The sequence below is a fragment of the Falco punctatus genome (assembly GCF_963210335.1).
Source record: "Falco punctatus genome assembly, chromosome: 15".
In the NCBI taxonomy this organism is placed as follows: Eukaryota; Metazoa; Chordata; class Aves; order Falconiformes; family Falconidae; genus Falco; species Falco punctatus.
In genome coordinates, this window is record NC_137595.1 from 813,003 (window position 1) to 830,372 (window position 17,370).

Sequence of the window (17,370 nt, forward strand, 5' to 3'; positions counted from 1 at the left end):
GGGTCCCGGCTCGTCCTAACCTCATATGCTGACCCTTTCCCCTTGTTCTCCTTCTGTTTCACGCTGCAGGTTGGAGACTGGCCGTGAACATGTCTTGCCCATTGACTATTACTTCCCACCTCAAAAGACTTGCCTGATCTGTGGAGATGAAGCATCTGGGTGCCATTATGGAGCCCTCACTTGTGGGAGCTGCAAAGTCTTCTTCAAACGGGCGGCTGAAGGTAATGTGTACAGAGAGGGAGGGAGTCACTCCCACTTCCCACGTGTTGGCTTTCGCTACCAAAGTAGCCTGAGAGGCAAATGCTACTGACACAACTTCTCTCATCAGCAGAGTCATTAAATCCAAGCGCGGGAGGCTTTCGCAGTGGCACGGTGTGTTTCACTCCTGTGGAAAGGTTCGGCAGCCTTGCCCTGGGGAGCCTGCCCAGCCAAGGGGACTGAGGCAAGAGCAGTGGGGACACAGTGTGGTGGGTTTCTAAGGTCTTTGAAACTAGTGAAGGAGAAAAGTCAAGGATAAATTGATTTCTTTTTCCTGTGTTTGTCATTCCACATTACTGAATGCCCTCAAAAAGTAGCCAAACCAGGTTGCCAGAACACAATCCTTTTCAATGCTAGTTATCTTAGTGACCTAGTGAGACCCCACAGCAGTCAGTTCCTGCTTCTCCTGTGGGCTCTCAAGGGTGCTTTAAGTTCCTATCAGCCCTCCTGCGATCTCAGACCCACAACTCCAAATTTAGGGATGCTTTTCCTCTCTTGCACCTCTTTCAAAGGATCACTTCTCTCAATACTTGCAAAACTGCAGAACCATCGTGTCCATCAGGAGCTGTGCTCTGACCTGGGTATCCTTGATGCTTCTCCCCAACCCCTGAGAAAGCATCTTCTCCTTCATGTCGAGCTCTGTAGTGCCAGGCTCTCCAGAGATAAGTGTGAGCCTAGATGTTCCCTCTCAACAGCAAGGTCTTTGCACCATCTTTCCTTGGTCATTAGCATGTAGAAGGACCTAGCCATGCCAGGAGTGAACTTGCCAGTACTGCTTCAGGGAAGAATCAGGGCTGTGCTGTAGAGGACAACAGTGCCCCGTAGCCATAATAGGCCAGTCAAATAATATAAATAGGTAGTAAGTTGGGCATATTTTTCCCCAGTAAATATACAGGTATGTCTATTTGCTATACAGCAATTCTGTAAAGCCAGATGGGTTGGCTTGTGCAGCCAGAGTAAATACCAGATGCTTGTTTAAGTCAGCAAATTATTGTTGATTTATAGTGAATGGAGCTTTGGGGCTCTGTCAGATAAAGTGCTGATGAAATACCCTGTGTCAGCTGGTGAGCCCTGGGCGTCGCTTCTCCTCGCACACCTGGGTGGGCTCCATCCTGCCTGGCGGTGGGTGTGTGGACGGGGCTGTGAGATGCTCCCTGAGCGAGGGGAGGCAGCCTGGCTGCCTGCGCCGCTCTTGGTCATATGCTGTGGTGGTGGTCCCTCTCCTGATTGTGTTATGTCATTAATTTAAATGGTATGTTATGCCTCTTCTTAGTTTTTAAGCCTCCAGGTATGGCAGAGGGTTAGAAGTGTTTGGCTGTGTTAGGATTGGGCAGGAGCAACCCTTTGCCTTTCCCCTGGCCGAGCCCAGGGAGCGCAGTGGGTCTGCAGCGAGGAGCGGCAGCGTGTGGGGGGACCTGCTGCAGCGTGAGACTTTGTCTTATATTACCCTGAGGTACGTGGAGGTACATGGACAGAGTCTTTTCTTTGGGGAAGAGACAGTAAGTCAGACTCCTTAATAAACACTGAATGCAGGGTAGCAGTAGGTGATGATTTCTGTCCTAACTCTTGGTGATTTTCCAGCCAGACCTTTCCTTCTTAAAGTTGAGGAGTGATACTGAAAGCTGATATTTCAGTGTGTTCTCATGTTTTAAAGTCCACAAAGTACATCTCTGAAAACCTTAGGTCACCTTTGGAGACTTTTTACAACAAGTGATCAGAAAGCTTCCCCAATGAGAAAAGGAACCTTTTCTTCTGCCTCTGTTACCTTCCCATTACTGGTGTAAACCAGCCGCCTCCGACGGGCAGGAGAAGGGATGCGCAGGGACCTGGAGAGCACCCACACCCATCACCTGGGAGGGAGTGGAGAGCAGCTAGACACATAGTTTTTCTTTTATCATATTCTTTGCCTAATATAATACTGAACTTATTTGGCAGTAATTCAGGGGTGTTTAAGAAGGTTTTATAGACATATGCTGCCTTCTAAGGGATTAGAAAGGGAAAAGATTTTTTTTAAAAAAGTTATTACATTGATTCCTCTTCCCTTTTGAAACACACTGAGGGGTTCATGTGGTTTGCAGTAGAGCAGATCACTCCTGCTTTGATAAAATGTTTGACAGATTTGAGTTTTTTTGCAAGCTGAGGTCCAACCAGTTCATCCAGAAAGATGCTGGAAGAGTTAACAGAAAAGACAGAATATTTTCCTGCTCTCTTTCTGTCAGCTCTCTTGATTTGTAGACTCTCTCAAGATGTCCAGGTTATGTATAGGCCAGCTCTAAAATACACTCTGCAGATTCTTCTGCTCTGACATGGACTTCCTCACTTGCAAGACAGCCAGCCTCATTTTTCTAATCAAACCTGGCATTTGTCTCCCTTTGTCCAAGGTGTCCAAGTGCTGGGCTGGGGCTCACTGCCCCAGCGAGAAGTGCTGCTGTTCCTCTGCTGCCGGACACGCTCACAGCCTGTGAAGGAGGACTACTCCTCCTTCTAATTCCTCTTTCTCCTATGATAACAAAGATTTGGTAAACAAAAATTGCATCCACCTCAGCACGGGTTTTGTTTTTTCTTGACACAAGTAGGCACGGTGTCACTTCGCATCGTTAGGGTGGCTTGGATGAGTCAAAGACATTAGGGTTTGGTCCTCGTGGTACCACACATCCCTGAAAAACAAAAATGCTTTAAACACGACATGCTTCCAAATCAATTGCCGGTCCAGGGGCTCCTGTTGTTCCATCCCATCCAGGAAGGGAGTAATTTTTGCATCATCTGCATCCATCCCTGAAAAAATGGTAGCTCTTCCTTGTCCCTCCAGGACTGCATGAGATCCGATGGGTGCCCCGGGCCGTTCAGAGCTGCCTCTGTGTGCTGCACCACCTTAGGCTGTGCTCCTGATGGAACTGCCTTTAAATAACAGAGAGCTAAGCGAAAAAAATAACACAGTATTTGGCAAATTCCCCAGCGGTCTAACAGCTCTAACTGCAGTGCAAGTCTGTTCTGATTCCCTGTCAGTCACTACTGACGGGTCATTGTTCTATGCCCTGGCCTGCTGAAGATTAGCCTTGCATCCGCAAAATGTCTCCAGGCCAACTCAACAGTTTCTTGCCAGTTTTCAAGATGACAACTGGCTAAAAGTGAACTGTTTTCAAAGACCATCACCATGTCTTGAAATGCTTCCTTCTGCTTCTCGTGGCTGATCTAACAGTGTGCAAAAGAGTCGGGTCTGCAAAAGGCTTCTTGCGGTGTTGCAGCTCTGTGATGCAGCTCTCCCAGCCCTGCACCACGGTGCTTCTCTGTGGGGGACACGGGACATCGGTGCCTGCTTTGCTGGGTGCCTTGAGGGGTGGCAGTGCTCTGCGATGTGCCAGTAATTGCCAGCTGCTGGCTGCTTCAGCCTGCACTGGAGCCAGCTATCAGTCAGCGCATTGTCAGACATGCCATTGTTGGAGTCTGAAGCAGGCAACTTCAAACAGGCTCAGGAGTTAAAACATGATGGGTTTGTCTTGTTGCCAGAGTGCTGAGCAATTAAAACATTCTTGCTGGATTTAAGCATCTTTAAAATAAGGCCTTTTCAATTTGCACAGTCCTATAGCTGTTCGTTTTTAAGCTCATCGTTTAGCCTTGGCTTGCTCCAGGCATCTTGTTGTATGGAGCTGTTACCTGCCTATGCTGTTAGTTCGCCATCTGTAGCTTCCACACTTGTGTTTCTCTGCCTAGCTAACGTTTAAACTTGCAGACCATCATTTCTGATTCCCTGGAGAGCTTCCCCCTTGCTCTTCCCACAGAGCCAGCCAGCCTTCCCAGCAGTGCTGAAGCCTGTGCTGTGTCACGGCGGCTGGATGCTTTCCTTTTTTTTTTTTTTTTTTCTTCAGTCTTCCAGTGAATACAGGTGACTATTAAGAAAGCACCTTTCCAAAGATAGTGTATTGCTAGTTGGCTCAGTGTTGGTTCCTGGGAGCTTCACATCTGTGGCCTCTTTATTTCTAATTGGGGCATAGAGTGGGAGCTTCAGAGCGGAACCAGTGCCAAACCCGCAGGCTCAGCTCTCACCATAGCCTGGCTGGTGACAGCGATGGGGAGAAGAGTTTTTACACAAGAGCACTAGAGACCCTGTGGTTCCATGAGACCCTGGGGGATTCGCTTTCTCAGAGAGCTTGGCCTTATCCCCCAGCTGTTAGAATTCGCTTTACGCCCTGAAATACAAGGATGTATTTCACAGGAGAAGAGAGAAGGATCTCTCTCTTCCAAAAGGCATTTAATGGGTTTTCACATTCACAATTGTAAATCTTACTCCAGACTTTTGCATGGATTACTTTGCTTTCTGGAAGAGAAAGTGGCCACAGGATTTCGATTCAAGAACTTCTCTGGTTTGAGCAACTGATCTTTCTCCATAGATCTTGATTTTGAGTTTAGATTGGAGAACTGCTCTTCCCTCTGCTCCTGATGTTCACTGCAGTCCAGGTGATGAGCAGGAGGACCTGGTGATGGCAGAAGCATCTTTCTGCCTGGCATGTAGTGGCACAGGAGGGAGCCCTAGCCAGCAGGGCTGTTCCCAGCAAGGGGGGAGGTGGCAAAGCAGCGTATTCCCAGTGTGCGGTGAAGGGACTTGCAGCCTGCAAGAGCCTCTGTTGCACAGACTGATCTCCTAGGGTTCCTATGCTGGTCTGGCACAGCAGGGGGGTGCCGAGGACCTTCGTAACTTTGCTTCTCACCTATGTACGTGTCAAACAGTGTCTGGATCAGCAGGGAAGGAGCTGGGTCTTCCCTAGGCATACATCTGTGGTGTCATCAGCTGGCTAGTTATCCCTGAGGCTGACACCTTGCGAACATCCCCACCGTGAAGGCATTTTGGGTGATGGGCTTTGCAAAGAGCAGGACCACCGGGTAAGGTAGGAGGGTATGCTTAAAGTTTAGACCTGTACTTACAGGTTTTCAAAGCAAGAGCCTCTGCTTTGGAGTAATATGAGAAAGCATCTCTATTGTTTGCAGGAAGGAAGAAGAAAAAGAATCATTTCAGTATAAATAAAGGAAGAACTAGTGCATTTATCTTTAAATAATGAAGAGCTGATTGCAGATGTCTCAGCTTGTTCTTAAATGAAGAGAGTAGATTATCCTGACATTAAAACCAAGTTTCCATTTATGAGAAGTTCCTTAAGACAGATAGAACCTGTCTGTATCCCAGCCACCCTTAGTCGTTCCCTGGGTTTTTACAGCCAGAGGTGCCATCTCCTCCGTGTGCCCGTGATGTGCTTAGGTGACACAGCCATTCGTGTCCCTGGCAGGTGGTGCACGCTCCCAGCTGGGAGAGGAGGGGTGGTGAATGCTGCTGCAGACAGAGCGGAGGAGCTGCCGTTGGTGGTGTATTCACCAGGGATGCCTGATTCGGTGGTGTGTTGGTCTGTGCCAGAGGCAATGTGTATCCTGGCCGTCCTGGTTCTCTGTGGTCAGTGGAACCAGTGGAGGTGGTTCAGGGTGGTGGGCTTCGCTGGGGCAGTGGTATGGTGTGGCCCCTCTCCCAGGTGCTGGGTTGGTTTCACAAACCATATCCACAGCTGGGGATACCAGTGATGAGGGTGCTGAGTTCCTCCAGTAATTAAAAGAGGAATCTCTGCATCCCTAGGAATTCAGACAAGATGGGCAAGCAGCTTATTTGCATGCTGAGCAGAAGCAGACTCAGGAATAGCCATTGTGTGACTGTGTGTTTCCCTTTTTGTTAATGACTAACAGCTTAAAATAAACAGTACTAGACTGTGCATGTACAGTTAACAGAAAATTGGTTCCCGCCCCAAAGAGTTTATTTTGTGAACCAGGAAGCAGGTCTTGCTATTTCACCAAAACCACTGTAGCGTGTCAGTGGGGTGAGTTGTTGACTGCTGCTTAAAAGCTTGCATCCATCCGAGCCCATTGGCAGGGAGGTAAAGTTGTTGTAGAGACTCAGTTCTAACGTGCCAGTTCTGTGCTGGTGGTCCGGGAGGGCTGGCACGTGCCGAGGCACCCTGCCCAGGCCCGGCTGGTGGGAGGGAGGTCTGTCCCTCTCTCTGTCCCTTCCCAGCAGAGCCAGAGGTGGAGGATGCTGCTGAAGAGTTGACGGGAAACGGCTGCCTCACGCAGCAAGGCTTGAACCCAGTTCCCAAATCTCACCTGTCTCCCTGCTCCCATCCTGCGGCGCCCATGGGTGCCTGGGGGCATGGAGCAGGGTGGGGGGTGAGCCAGTGTGTTGGGACACTGCGTGGAGCTCAGGGGAGAGGAGGGGGCTGGGCGGTGTTCCTCCTCTTGGCAGGGGAATTTAGATAGAGCCGTGCCTGACCCTGGAGCGTCCTTGTGGGGCTCGGGCAGCGACTGTGCTGCCTTCCCTTCCTAAAGTCATTCATGGGAAAGGCTTGACCTTTTAAAAGATTTTGAGCTATTGTTGTTGCAAAAATGCTGTAGTTTAGACTAGGGAGGCGAGATAGGGAAGGAGCAGGAGCCAAGGGGCGAGCCAGAGGGTTGTATGGATGCTCCTAGGGCAGCACTGCTTGTGGGCAGCCCGACAGCCTCAGCCAGGGACCAGTTTGGCTCTGTGGTCTGGGCTGGAGTGTTCCTGGTAGTCCCAACCCCAGGCATTTTATACTCGTGGTAGTTTCAATAGGCTCTGGAGCATCCCAGTGTCAGACATTGTCACAAGTCAGGAATCCTGCTGTGCAACTGGAGGGGAAGGAGAGCCAAGTCACCTTACAGCTCTCTGTGCCCATGCCCGAGAAAGGAGGGCGTCCATTCTTGTTTGATGTATGCGCGTAAAGAGGTCAAGTGGAGAGAGTATGGCCTCAGCACTTGTTTCCCATAGCACAGAAATAGCTTCAAGTAACCCGGTTTCAGCTGAAGTAGTTTATTACTCATCCTCCTCAATGAACCATTGAAAGGGAAGGTGGTGCTTGTGTCCTCTGGGATTCGGTGTAACTGCTGCTCCTGAGGCTTGTGTAAGTGTCCTTAAGCTGGTAATGAGCAAGCGGCGGGAGGTGAGAAGAGGTCCTGATGAGAACAGTGTTAAAAGGATTTAGCAAGGTATCACATGCTGCAGGTAATGCACTCTTGCTCCATTATGTCTCCAGCCTTAACAGCAAAGGCATGGGGCTGGTGTAATGATCAGCTTTTAATGGGGATGGTTATAAGTTCACATATGGGGTATTTTTGCAGCCCCTTGGCATGGCCCTGTGCACGTGCAGAATGAGGAGGAGCGGATTATATGCTGAGCCTTGTAATGGCTTTCCTGCGACCCCGTGGTGAGGGGCTGCAGGTGGGGTTTCACCGGGGTAGCAGTGGGACCTTTGGGGGCTCCTTCTTCCCAAGGGTGCGGGAGACAAAGCGGCTCTGCGGAGCTGGGAGGGTGGTGGGTAAGCAACAGACAGTGCCAGCGAGGCCTGTGATACTGGGATACTAAACGTTTGCTGCTGTTCCTGATCCTGGTATCTTCAGAAGTTGTGGGGGGAGGGTGGGGCGGGCAGGGAGCCATTGTGTCAATGCACCAAAATTGGTGCATCTCTTGTCAAAACTGGTACATTAAGAGTTAAGATTCAACCTTGTCCTATTAATGGATCTCTGGTGACTCCAAAGGGCTGTTCCTATAAGAATACAGGAAGCAAGGGCAGGATGATGAATACAAGGTTAAGCTGGGTATAGGCTGCTTTCCCATGTAAGCTACTTAATGCAAAGTTTGTGAGGTGCCCAGCTCTGTTATTGACTGAGACTGGTTTAGCTTGGAATGGTATGAAGAACATCAGATAAATCCTTATCCAGTAAACGTGTTTAGACTTGACAAGAAAACAAGTGATGAGTCAGGAAGGAAAGCTACTTTTTGGCATGTCTAGAAAATGAGGCAGGAAAAAAAAAAAAAAAAGAGCAGAAATCTGGGGCTCTAAGGGCTGTGCTCGAAATGAGCAGAAAGGTGAGTCTAATACGCCAGGTAACCTGACAGTAACTCACTCCTGAATTTTCTGCAAGCCCCTCTAGTCCCGCTGCTGCTCAAGGTCTGCCTCACTGGGAATCACTGGCTGGTCCCAGTTTCCTCCTGGCTGTCTGGGAGTGCAGCCTGGGGACAGGTGACTGGTGCGAGCCTGGCATGGGACCAGGGCAGCAGAGCCGGTGGGCCAGCAGCCCCCCCATGCAGGCAGCTCCCCAGCCCTGTCTGTAGCCTGCAGGCAGCAAACCCAGTTAGAGTTAATAGGTGGTACCAAAAATAATTCAGCCCCAAAAAATGCTGTAAAGAGAAGCACGGTTGTAGAGGGAAGGCCACTGTCTGGGGACTATATTTAGCAAACTGTAGGTGAGTGCCATGGCAGGAGGAGCCAACTGTATTTTGAAGGGGTTCTGGGAGAAAAACTGTTCTTCACAGCAAAAGGCAAGCAATAAATGTATGACATTTAAAAAATGAGACCCAAACTATCCATACTTCATTATTTAATTGCTGTTTATTGACTACCTCTGCTGTGCTGCAGGGTGCAGAGCGATGTTTCTCCTGGGAGATCGTGATGTAAAAGCCTCTGATGTGTGGGTGGAGAGGAGCAGCGCTGCCGGCGGGGAGGGCAGGCAGGGAAGGGGTGCTGAAGTATGGCAAAGCAGCAGTGCCCACGGCTGCCTTTCGGTAGCCAGCCCTCGTACAAAGCCTGTGTATCTGGCAATGAACCTCTCCTGTGGCAGCAGAGGAAGAGCGGTGCTGTTTTCCCAACAGATACCAACTTCCAACATAAATCTTCTTCTGGAGGGTGAACTGGGAAACCAGCACTGATATAGTTCTCTCTTCTCTTATTCTGCTCCTTTCTTCTCCTCCAGCGATGCTGGTGACCCTGGTGATACTGAGAAAGAAAATAACAAGTCTGTTTCTCCTTTAAACCCAGTGTGATTGGTACTCACCACCCATCTGCTGTTTCCTCTGTTATTTGTAGGTAAACAGAAATACCTCTGTGCCAGCCGGAACGACTGCACCATCGACAAGTTCAGAAGGAAAAACTGCCCGTCATGCCGCCTGCGAAAGTGCTACGAGGCTGGGATGACACTCGGAGGTACTGCCTGAGCGGCGGGCGGCGCAGCCCGGCTGCTGCTGCAGATAACGAATGTACTCAGCATATTCATAACAGTTGGTGAATGGCTGAAAGAGAGAGGCTGATGGAGTGTAATGAGCTTCAGGAAACATTTGCAGGTTTCTAATACCAAAACTAATTTTCATTAAAGTTCTGTTTGACTTTCAGGAAACATTGTTTTTCCTTAGTTTAAAACCTTGTTAATCTGAAAAGATGTAAATGGCTGGGTAAAGTGGATTCTCGCTCACGCGGAAGCCTCTTTGAAGAGAGCACTCCCATCTTAGGATAATTTTTCCCAGGCAGAAAGGGGCATTTTTCTTCAAAAAACTGGAGGCCCCCCAGTATTTTCCTTTGCTGAACAGCAGTTGCTCCTGTCTCACTGGTAAAAGGTCCTTGTTACAGTTTGTTTCAAAACCTGTAGCACTGCCAAAACCTGACAGAGCACCTGTATCCAAAATCTGATGTTTTCTGCTCAAAATCTAGACGCTACAAGGTGGATCATTGGGTGGCTCATCTTTGAGTTCATTTGACGTGAGGGTGAGGAAGAAAAATGGGGCTGATGGACCTGACTCATGATGAAAATGGGAGCCAGAGGTGATAGAGAAAGGAAAGCCTCAGGCACAGGGCAGAGGGAAGGGGGGAGCCCTGGCTAGTTATGATGTGCTGACATTTTAGTTTAAATATTTCTACCACTGCTGGGATGTGCAGTGCCTCCTGGAGCTGCTGGGCTGTGGGAACCTTGTCTTGAAGAACTTGCCACTGAAACGGTTCTGGTTGATTGCTTATCGAGGAGCAGTGGTTTTAATTTTATTTTTCTCCTGGATGGTTCTTAAAGCTCGGGTACCGACAGCTGGCAGGGCAGGAGCCTGCCTCTCCCCTCTGCTTCTGCAGCAGTGAGTGGTAAATCTGAGTGCGGGGGGTGGGGGGGAGTGATGCAAACGATGCTCAGCTCACTCCTTTCCTCCTGGTAGCAAGCAGAAAAACCAAATGTCCCAAAAGGTAATGCAATCCTAAAACCTCGTGACGTCAGCCCCCTGGGCTGGTTCTGATGGTGCTTCACTTACCCTGCCACCCTCAGGCGAACCGTCAGCAGACGGCAGGGTGCTGCTGCTGCAGTGCCTTGGGAGCAACGTGCATGGGCACGTGCCATGGCACACCCCAGTTCGGGAGTGCCAGGGAGGTGCCAGAGCCACCTGATGCCACCAGGCAGGCAGTTTGCTTGCTGAGTTATCAGGCAGCTATCTCTGTCTCGGTTCCCTGGTATCTCCTTCACCCGTTCTACTCCCAACCTGGTCATCCAGCCCAGCTGGGAGGGAGCAAGGGCAGAGGAACCTGTCCTGGAGCCATGCCTGCCCAATGCCTGCTTGCAGGAGTCCCTGATGACAGTCATTTTTGTGGCCACTGGTAGCCATGGCTTCCCAGGGAAGCAGGGAGGCTCCTTCTTGTCTGCCTGGGACATCAGAACCGGGGTGCTGCCTGTGGTATTGCTGGGCTCCTGAGCCAGGGAACCAGGACGAGGAGCCAGACCCAGCTCCCTGGTCCACAGCCAGCAGAAGGGCTTTGTAATACCATCCAAAACAAGCACGCTCTTATTCTTAAGCGCTTTTTTTCTGGTGAGGTTTCCTTAAGTAAGAGAAGAAATACATCAGTGTAACCTTCTGCAGGACACACTGACAAAATTAATGCTAATACTGATAGCCCCCCCCCCCCCCCTTTTATTTTTCTCAAGCTCTTTGGGTCACCCTGACCTGTTCTGCCTGGTCTGTTTTGCATTTGTTTTGAATGTCGGTTTAAAAGCAATTGTTGAAAAAACATGCACGCTATGAGTTTGTCCACAGTTATTTCTCCCACAGCAGAGAAGCAGAGCATTTGAAAACACTTCCAAGCTCCAAACAGTTGTTTTTAACTGCTTGTTAATTACCAGTCACTTTGAGGGTACAACAGAGCTGCCTGTGACCAGCAGACCTGCAGCTCTCAGTAGGTTTAATGGGAGGAGGAGGTGACACACTGAATACCTTATTTAGGGCTCTCTGCTTTGGCACAGAATGGCAATATGTCAAAGCGCTTTGTTACTGATTGAGATCACTCTGACCTGCAAGCTGAAATCCATTAAACAGAATCTTCTCTCCCGATCAACACTGTAAAACCCAAGAGAAGAAAAAGGAAAGAAAAAAAAGTTATAATGCTGGTTTCATGTGCTCAGTTCTGCTGGTCCACTGTCCTGCCTCTCCTGCAGCACCAGTTCCTAGTGCAAGTGCAGGTGCCTGCAGGGCTGCACGGACTGTGCCAGCCCCTGTGCATGGGGAATGTGCTGCTGCACGGACTGTGCCAGCCCCTGTGCACACACGGGCACCCAGACCCCTCTGCCTTGCTCCTGCCTGGACCCTGCCCACCACTCAGCCAGTGCAACTGCTGCTGCACTACAGAGCTCTGCATTTAGGGTGCCTCCTGGTTGTTTGCTGCCGGTGTGTTTTACATATATGTTTATATATGTTTTTATATATATTTTTTATATGTGTATATATATTTTTATAAAAATAATACGTATTATTTATATAATGGCATGCAAGGTGCCATAGGCTGTTACCATTGTGAGAGCCAAGCACCTGTGCCCTCGGCCGGGGCTGGCAGCCCGCCTGCGCTGCAGGAGGTCTCAACCAGCAGCTGTGCCGTACACCTTTAGCCTAACTGCTGAGTGTGGGTCCTGTCTTGGGGCAAAACCTCCCAAACATGTCAAATCCAGTTTGTTTCATTGATGACAGCGCTAGAAGACTACTGTAGTAACTGCTGATACCTTGTAAAAGCCCAAGGCATGAGGCATACCTGTATTTAGTCCTAATTCAGGTCCAGTTGCTGTGGTTGAAATAGAGTAAATATCATATAAAAGCATTTGATACCGATGTAAGCATTTCCAGCGGTGGAGAATCTAATGTGTTTTTTTCCATGCAGTTGCAGTAGTTAATTATGTTCAGTGTTGTGATAGATGTACCTTATTTTTCATCTTGTCTGTCCTTCATTTCCAGCAACTGGATCTTTATTACAGCGTTGCTTGCTAGATTGAAAAACCTATCTTTATTGAATTTCTGTCCCCGCAGTGGGTATTTGTTGGCTGTGATTTAATAACCCTATGCCTTCTGCATAGTCATCTAGGTAAAATTCTTTATTTCCTTGCTCCAAGGTGTGTTGTCTGGTCCTTACTGTTCTTATGGCTGCTGCAGTTTGCCAACACCTGCGTCACATGGTGAGCATCTAATTGCAGTTTCCCAGTGTCAGCAGCATCAGTTCTTAAAGGCGGTGGCAAGATGCTCGCCGGGCTGGTGTTTCCCGTCCTTCACGTGGCACAGGATCCTGCTAGTCCTGTGGCCACCGAACCACGCGGCCAGCTCAGGGCTCTGTGTTCGTCTGTCGGCTTTGGGCCTGAGTTCAGGCTGCCGAGGAGTTTGACAGCCACTGAGTGTCAGGCTCACTTGCTCAGTTGCTCCATATCTGCTTACAGAGATGGGCTTTGCCGTGGTAGATGGAGCTTATCAGCAGGCCTCAATTGCTCTGTTTGGTGATCATCCCTTAATGCTCTTTACTGTTCTCCCACCTCTGCGTTGTCATACAGACTCTTTTAGTAGAAATGGTTAATTTTCTTTTTGGACTGAATGTAAACGTTCACTAGCAAAGGGGCTGTGAACAACCCTCATAAGAAACGAACCTGTCTGATGTTGTTTCAACATTTATAATTACTTTTGAGATCTATCATCTCGGTGATTTAAGATCCTTCAGCTGTACTGCCTGATTTTATATTGTTTGAGTCTTTTTAATTCATGTGGGCCAGACTGACTCAGATCTCTTAAACATGTCTGCTATACCAGTACTATTATAATTATTAACTAAAATTATCATGCCAGAGAGGGTTGATAGTTTGACAGGGTCTGGTTTTGACAAGCCACAGGTTGATATTAATAAAAAAATTAAAGACAGGATATAAGTCAGTCCTGTTTCAGCTTCTCTGACATTCCGCCTGTAGCTGAAATGAGCGTGCGGTGCCCGGGGCTGGCAGGACTTCTCTGTCACTGCAGTGCAAGAGCACTTTTCTTCCAGGTTCCCAGAACTTTCCTGAGCCCCAGCACTCGTGAAAAATCCCTGCTGGAGCCCAGAGCTCCTCGACCAGGTATGCCTGGCAGGAGGGTGGGTATGTGTAAGTTGCTTAGAATATGTGTCACCTCGATAGTGGCTCTATGGCATGCTCCCTAGGGATTCTTGCACCGGTGAATATTGTATCATGATACCATATAATTGGTGTCCTTTAAGCTTTTTTCCTGGTACATGGGATGTCTTCTCAGTTAGCCCCAAGCTGGACAGCAGAGGTGCTGCAGGTGGGATGCGGGGACGGTGCCACATTGGAGGCTGCTGAGTGCTCTTGTCCCTGCCGAGAGCTGAGCTGGGCCACCACCTGTTCTCATCCCACCTGCTGGGCTTCATCCCACCTCCGTTTGGAGAAATACAGCATAGACTTCTGCCTAGCTTAGCTCCTCCTAGAATAAAATACAGCAAGTGTCTTTAATTTGTATTTTTTTATTTCTGTTTTTGTTCCCAGTAACTGCTGAGTAGGATCTACCACCAAAAAAGGTTTTTGCCCAGATGACTGAGTATAAGCTCGTTGTTACCTCTGAAGCTTTTCTCCATCTAGTAACACCAGTATTTCAGCGATCTGTGGAACAACTGCTCCTGTAAAGCACAAATATAAGGCTCCTCTGATAAGAGCAGTTATCACCTGCCTTCACTGCTCCGACATGGAGGAACATGGTTTACGCCTGCAGTCTCAGAGCCAACGTAGCTGGTTGCTTGCTCTCTTACTTCACTGAATATTTTTTAGTACTAGATAATTCAATTTTAAGAAAAATATTTAACGTTTAAGCCAAACTACACGCTTGTTTTATACAGCGAGGGTTTGGCTCCACTCAGGCATGGGACCTGATGGGCACGGGTTACTCGTCTTTGGAAGATACAGTTCAGGTTTTAGTTCTTCTTTTAAGCCGGGGAGCTTTGCTTTCCCAGCAGCTCTCCCATCTCTAAAGGCCGAGAGCCCAGCGCAACCGTGAGACGTGGTTCCTGCCTCAGGCGGGGTCAGCCCCGCTGCCCCTGCCCCAGTTAACACCAGGGTGTTTGGAAATGGGGGTCAGCGCTGGGTGCTCCCCTCCCCAGCGTCTGCCAGGGAGAGTGGTGCTAACGGGGTCAGAGAGGAGAGTGGTGGGTCCCTGCTGGGTCCTGGTGCTGCCTGCGACTTCTGGAGGGGTGGGAGAGGGGGCTGGGTGCCCTGGCTGCCCGCCGCCCCGGCAGGTGATGGCTGGGGTGTCGCGCTGCGCTGCAGCCATTTCCCTGTTGCTCTCTTCTGTTTTTATTGCTCTTTCCTCCTCCTTTTTTGCAGAGCAGCCCATCTTAATTGCTTGTATAGTATATCACCCAAAGTACATTACTTAAAGATCAGTGTTCTGAATTGATTTACAAAGCTGTACTTTAACTTGACATTTTTATGTTTTGCTGCTTATTTGTCTAATTACAGCTGAAAGGAAATTTGAGATAAGTATCATGTAATGAAGGAGCCAAAACCCCAAGGACAATCGGTTTGATGTTACTTTCTCTGCTTGAATTAAGCAACTGGCTTTTTTTCTCTCTAATTAAATAGGGGGTTTGGAGTCAGTGAGGGGTGAAAGCTGTTCCTGTCTGCAGTAGCCTGCCAACCTGTGTTGTGCTGAACATGTCATGCAGATATCAAATTAGGTGAACGCTGACTCCCCAAGAATTCTGATCTCACGCATCTGAAGCTCCTGGTGTATCTTTCTAGCAGACGAGTGTCTGTAATTATGAGCCAGATGCACAGGATAAGCACTTTGTCATGGTGACAGGGCACAAGGTGCTGCCTCCTTGCAGTCCCACCCCACAGGCTCACTTGGCTGAGGTTGCCCTTGAGGCTAGCTAGCAGACCGAGGCCACCCCTGCTCAGCCTTCTCCTTGTTGGTGGGCTAGCTGGGGAAACTCCAGGGAAACAGCCATGGAACTGCCTGCTAGCTCTTAAAATGTATTTTCCATTAATATGTTTGTAAAGCAGTGACCTGGCTGGGAGAGCTTGTTTATGCAAGTGTTGCAGGAGCCCCGGGCAGGGAGAAGGTTTTTATCTCGGTTACATCCCACTTCCACTCTGGCCCAGGGTGGAACAGCCCCGCTTGAGCCTCCAAGTGCAATGGCTCTTTTCCCTGGAACCTGACCGTCTACTGAGTTTGTGTGCTTGCCTTTTTAATTGTGTGTGAGTAGCTGTTTGGGTCGAGTCACCTCTTCTCTCTTTTCTCCGGTTCTTCCTCTGCATTTCTCACTGGGAGTTAATGTGAGACTGGTCACAGCTGAGGATGTAAATGGTGCTTGTTCTTTTCCACGTAAGATTAATGAGCAAATGGATTTCCTTGTGCAGCATGTGCTTCCTTTCGTCCATACGTGAGGTCTGTGATGCCGGGGCACTCTTTGGGCGGCATGCACTGAAGGAGTAGCTGCTGCTGGTCATTGTTTTTCCTTTCCTTGTAAATCTAAGTGGAGGCCAAGAAACCTTGAGGGGTTTTTTTGGTTTTTTGTTGTTGTTTTTTTTTTTAAGTCTCACACTAAAATGTGTCATTTCCACAGCCCGCAAGCTGAAGAAGCTGGGTAACCTGAAGACACAAGATGACATGGAGGCAGCCAGCTCATCCAGCCCCACAGAGGAGCAGGCTCCTGAGATGGTGATGACACGCATTGATGGGTATGAGTGCCAGCCGATCTTCCTCAACGTCCTGGAGGCCATTGAGCCTGGCGTGGTGTGTGCTGGCCATGACAACAGCCAGCCAGACTCCTTCTCCAACCTGCTGACCAGCCTGAATGAGCTCGGGGAGAGGCAGCTGGTCTACGTGGTCAAATGGGCAAAGGCCTTGCCAGGTGAGGAAGGAAACAAACAAAGCCCTCCCTTCCTTGGCACGTTCCTACAGCACCCTTGCTTGCATCGCCGGGGGTGGGTTTGAAGGAGGTGGTGTGCAGCCCATGTCCCACCATCACACAGTTGCTTGGGGGAGCATCTTCCGGGGCACCTGTCTGTGTAATACCTTTGTAAAGCAGGCTGCGGCACCATCAGGTTTTGCCTCCTTTGGGCAGCTGGTTGATGGGAGAGGTGACTAGGGGGTGACAAGGTACATCAAAACTTAAGGTTTGGGTTATGATAACACCTGGCACATGCTACCGTGTGGGCATGTGGCTGCTCCCACGTGGGAAGGGCGCAGGTTGGGGGTTCAGGGTCTTGCTCTCTTCCCACTCTCCCTGTGAGGATTCTGTTCCAATTCCAGGGCTGTGTCCGCCAGACCTGCAGAAGTCTTCCCTAAGGAAATATTAGCCCCGTCCCATAAGCTGCATGAAGTGGTGAAAAGGGTAAATTGCCCAGGTGAACCAAAAGTGTGCCACTTTGTGATGTGAAAGCGAGAAGGGGGAAACTGCTGAAAGGAGCTGAGGCTTGCGAGATGGGAGAAATCCTTCCTCCCCACTTTTATATTTCACAAGCCAATTAATTGTAAAATAGCAAAAGAGACATACAAAATCCCAAAGGGCTTTTTCCTGGCAGTCAGATTGCTCGTGTGACAGGCTGGTGGAATATATTTATGATGCATTCAGACTTGTGATATGGGAGTACATTAGGGTCAGGAAGTTTCCAAATGGTAATAATTAGCAGGTGCTGTAAATGAGAACATCCCGGTGATACATCGAATACACTCCTTGGTTCTGACCATAGAGGTTACCAGTCTGTAACATGCTGCCTGTTGCATGTTGTAGTCCTGCCAATGGAATGAATGAAATGACAGAAGACTGAGATCACCCTGGGTGCAGCGGGATGCAGTGCACCTCCAGCATCCCTGATGCTGGGGCACGGAGATGATACCAAGCTGCCTGCCTCATCCTGGCCCTGTTCCACAGGAAATGCCACAGAAAAGAGGGATCCTACTCTTTGTGTGGGGTGTTATGACCAGAGGCAAAGTAAGCTTGCTACTTGTCCTGGTTTTGGCTGGGA

At 49.2% G+C, this 17,370-nt stretch overlaps 1 protein-coding gene across 2 annotated transcripts in view; it reads left to right on the forward strand.

The window, feature by feature from the left end:
• The window catches only part of AR (androgen receptor), a 104,937-nt gene that overhangs the window by 71,889 nt on the left and 15,678 nt on the right, over positions 1-17,370 (forward strand). For both annotated transcript variants that reach the window (XM_080366243.1, XM_080366244.1), the window contains 3 exons: positions 70-221; positions 9,171-9,287; positions 15,966-16,253. In XM_080366243.1, the coding sequence (XP_080222369.1) occupies positions 70-221; positions 9,171-9,287; positions 15,966-16,253 (557 nt within the window). The remainder of the gene's footprint in view (positions 1-69; positions 222-9,170; positions 9,288-15,965; positions 16,254-17,370) is intronic.